Below are 3,275 nucleotides of genomic sequence, written 5' to 3'. Positions count from 1 at the left end.
GTGTGTGTCCAGTGTGAGTGTGTGTGTGTGTGCGTCCAGTGTGTGTGTGTATCTAGTGTGTGTGTGTGTGTGTCCAGCGTGTGTCTGTGAGTCCAGTGTGTGTGTGTGTGTGTGTGTGTGTCCAGTGTGTGTATGTGTGTATCTAGTGTGTGTGTCCAGCAGGTGTGTGTGGCTGTGTCCAGTGTGAGTGTGTGTGTGTCAAGTGTGTGTGTCTTTGCCCAGTGTGTGTCTGTCTTTGCCCAGTGTGTTTGTCCAGTGTGTGTTTGTCCAGTGTGTGTTTTTGTCCAGTGTGTGTGTGTCTTCGTCCAGTGTGTGTGTGTGTCCAGCAGGTGTGTGTGTCTGTGTCCAGTGTGTGTGTGTGTGTGTGTGTGTGTGTGTGTATCACTGACAGAGGGACACTGAGTCACCAACACCCCAAACCCAAAACCCTGGATAGAGGGGCTCAGTGAATGTGGAGGTGAATGTGATCAGGTGGGTCAGTGTGTCAGAGGAGGCTCTATAGAAGGACAGAGTGCCGGCTGGCCAGTCCAGATACACTCCTACTCTGTGGGAGCTGGAGGAGGGGACGTCTATGAGAGTCCGATTATTATTGTGCCTGGCATAGTAACGGTTGTCAGAGCAGAACAGACTCCAGGACTTGTCATTGTATCCAAGACCACAGTCATCACCCCATCCTCTTCCTTTCCTGTTGATTCCTTTATATGTCACTCCAATATCAGCCCTTCTCCCACTCCACTCTACCTCCCAGTAACAACGCCCAGTCAGACCCTCTTTACATAGCACCTGTCCCCAGCCCTCAAATCTCTCTGGGTGATCAGGATACGGCTGCTTCTCTGTCCTCCATGTCACCTTTCTGTTCCCCTTAGACAGAGAGAGGAGTCTGTTTACTGTGTTTGGGTCCAGTGTGAGATCACAGACATCTGATGGATGAAACCAGACACAATATTAGAAATCATCATCATTCACATTAGAATGTTAACTCACTTCTCACTAATTCATTTACTGTAGATGTTTCTAGGTATCAAAAGGAGAAGTTAAGGTAACTTGAGACTTGTTGAATGATCATATGTTATACTGTATGGTAATATAAAACACACTTATTAATTACACACACACACACACACACACACACACACACACGTCAAAGCAACTCTTTGTAAACGTTGGTGTCCCTGATTTCTGCTTCTGTAGAACTACAGCTGATATTTAATATGACCAAGTCAGTAATGATGGTGGTCTTTGATTTTGACTTAACTTGAATTAAGACTTATTCTTAGTCATATTCTTCACAGCAGTCAACACTCACATTTTCTAAGCCCAGGTTTCATTCTGTTCTCTCCACCATGTTCCACACTGTAGCGGTAAGCAGAAGAACAGACCGTCATTGAGGAATACACATGAACTCTCTCACACACACACACACACACACACACACACACACACACACACACACACACACACACACACACACACACACACACACACACACACACACACACGTATATATCAAGCGAATGTTTGTCTGTGTGTGTGTGTGTCCAGTGCTTGTATGTGTTTGTCCTGAGTGTGTACTGTGTGTGTGTGTACTGTGTGTGTGTACTGTGTGTGTGTGTGTCTGTGTGTGTGTCCAGTGTGTGTTTGTCCAGTGTGTGTCCTGTGTGTGTCTGTGTGTGTGTCCAGTGTGTGTCTGTTTGAGTCCAGTGTGTGTCTGTGTGTGAGTGTGTGTGTGTGTCAAGTGTGTGTTTGTGTCCAGTGTGTGTGTGTCCAGTGTGTGTGTGTCCAGAGTGTGTGTGTCCAGAGTGTGTGGGTCCAGAGTGTGTGTCATTGAGAGATTTACACACTGACTGCACACACATTGGACACACACACAACTTTGTCCAATTGGTGGTCAGAATGTTTGTCTTAACTAGCCTGAGAAGTCAAACATGTCTGATATGAACATTGACATAAACCCTCTACATACTTGAGTTTCTCCAGTCTGCAGTGTGGATCCTCCAGTCCAGCAGAGAGCAGTCTGACTCCTGAGTCTCCTGGGTGATTGTAGCTCAGGTCCAGCTCTCTCAGGTGTGAGGGGTTTGACCTCAGAGCTGAGACCAGAGAAGCACAGCCTTCCTCTGTGACTAGACAGCCTGACAGCCTGCAAAGAGTCAAATCATATTAAAATCACACTGATATTCTTTGGTGGTGAAAATAGTGGCAGTAATTTTTTTTCAAGATTTAGATTGTATTTAGTATACAGTCCACACCATATCTATTTAGACAGTGAGGAATCAGATTTAGATTGTATTGAGTATACAGTCCACATCATATCTATTTAGACAGTGAGGTATCAGATTTAGATTGTATTGAGTATACAGTCCACACCATATCTATTTAGACAGTGAGGTATCAGATTTAGATTGTATTGAGTATACAGTCCACATCATATCTATTTAGACAGTGAGGTATCAGACTTAGATTGTATTGAGTATACAGTCCACACCATATCTATTTAGACAGTGAGGTATCAGATTTAGATTGTATTGAGTATACAGTCCACACCATATCTATTTAGACAGTGAGGTATCAGATTTAGATTGTATTGAGTATACAGTCCACACCATATCTATTTAGACAGTGAGGAATCAGATTTAGATTGTATTGAGTATACAGTCCACACCATATCTATTTAGACAGTGAAGCTAACATTTTAAATGTGTCTCTATTCTCCAACATTTTGGATTTCAGATCAAATGTTTCATATGAGGTGACAGTTTATAATGTCATCTTTTATTTGAGGATATTTTAATACATATCTGTTTCACCGTTTAGAAATAAAAGCACTTTATGTATCTAGCCTCTTCAAAGGGGAGACACTCTAGACCAACACTGTTATAGACCTAAATCTATCCTGCCCTGCCTTTCTAAAATCTACTCTGGACGGCTCTGACTTAGAATATGTGGACAACTACAAATACCTAGGTTTTTGGTTAGACTGTAAACTCTCCTTCCAGACTCCCATTAAGCATCTCCAATCCAAATTTAAATCTAGAATCAGCTTCCTATTTTGCAACAAAGCATCCTTCACTCATGCAGCCAAACATACCCTCGTAAAACTGACCATCCTACCAATCCTCGACTTTGGCGATGTCATCTATAATATAGCCTCCAACACTCTACTCTACAAGTATCTGCTAGGTAAAGCCCCGCCTTATCTCAGTTCACTGGTCACCATAGCAGCACCCACTCGTAGCACGCGCTCCAGCAGGTATTTTTCACTGGTCACGCCCAAAGCC

The 3,275-nt window shown here is 43.4% G+C and overlaps 1 protein-coding gene across 3 annotated transcripts; it reads right to left on the bottom strand.

Annotated features, from left to right (window-relative positions):
- Positions 1–264: 264 nt before the first annotated feature.
- LOC118938471 (stonustoxin subunit beta-like) lies at positions 265–2,023 on the bottom strand. 3 transcript variants are annotated; one of them, XM_036942513.1, is made up of 3 exons: positions 1,307–1,436; positions 361–920; positions 266–308 (listed from the first exon to the last, which is right to left on the bottom strand). In XM_036942513.1, exons 1-2 carry the CDS (start codon positions 1,383–1,385, stop codon positions 382–384), a joined length of 618 nt encoding a protein of 205 aa, XP_036798408.1. In that variant the 5' UTR covers positions 1,386–1,436; the 3' UTR covers positions 266–308; positions 361–381. The 3 variants fall into 3 exon arrangements, 2 of the variants coding, with proteins under 2 accessions (XP_036798407.1, XP_036798408.1); XR_005035742.1 differs by lacking the exon at positions 266–308 and adding an exon at positions 1,964–2,023 and having other exon boundaries at positions 878–920; positions 1,256–1,353; XM_036942512.1 differs by having other exon boundaries at positions 265–920.
- Between the last annotated feature and the right edge of the window lie 1,252 nt (positions 2,024–3,275).

The sequence above is a fragment of the Oncorhynchus mykiss genome, chromosome 13, assembly GCF_013265735.2.
Source record: "Oncorhynchus mykiss isolate Arlee chromosome 13, USDA_OmykA_1.1, whole genome shotgun sequence".
Taxonomy (NCBI): domain Eukaryota; kingdom Metazoa; phylum Chordata; class Actinopteri; order Salmoniformes; family Salmonidae; genus Oncorhynchus; species Oncorhynchus mykiss.
Note: the sequence above shows the minus strand (reverse complement) of the source record. Positions and strands in the feature narration are given on the sequence as shown.

Bases quoted from the DNA above. Each gene is read 5' to 3' on its own strand.
- LOC118938471 (XM_036942512.1), bottom strand. From the start codon at position 1,385: ATGACGGTCTGTTCTTCTGCTTACCGCTACAGTGTGGAACATGGTGGA. The intron at 921-1,306 runs GTGAGTGTTGAC...TTCATCCATCAG, and splicing joins GAAACCTGGGCTTAGAAAAT to ATGTCTGTGATCTCACACTG.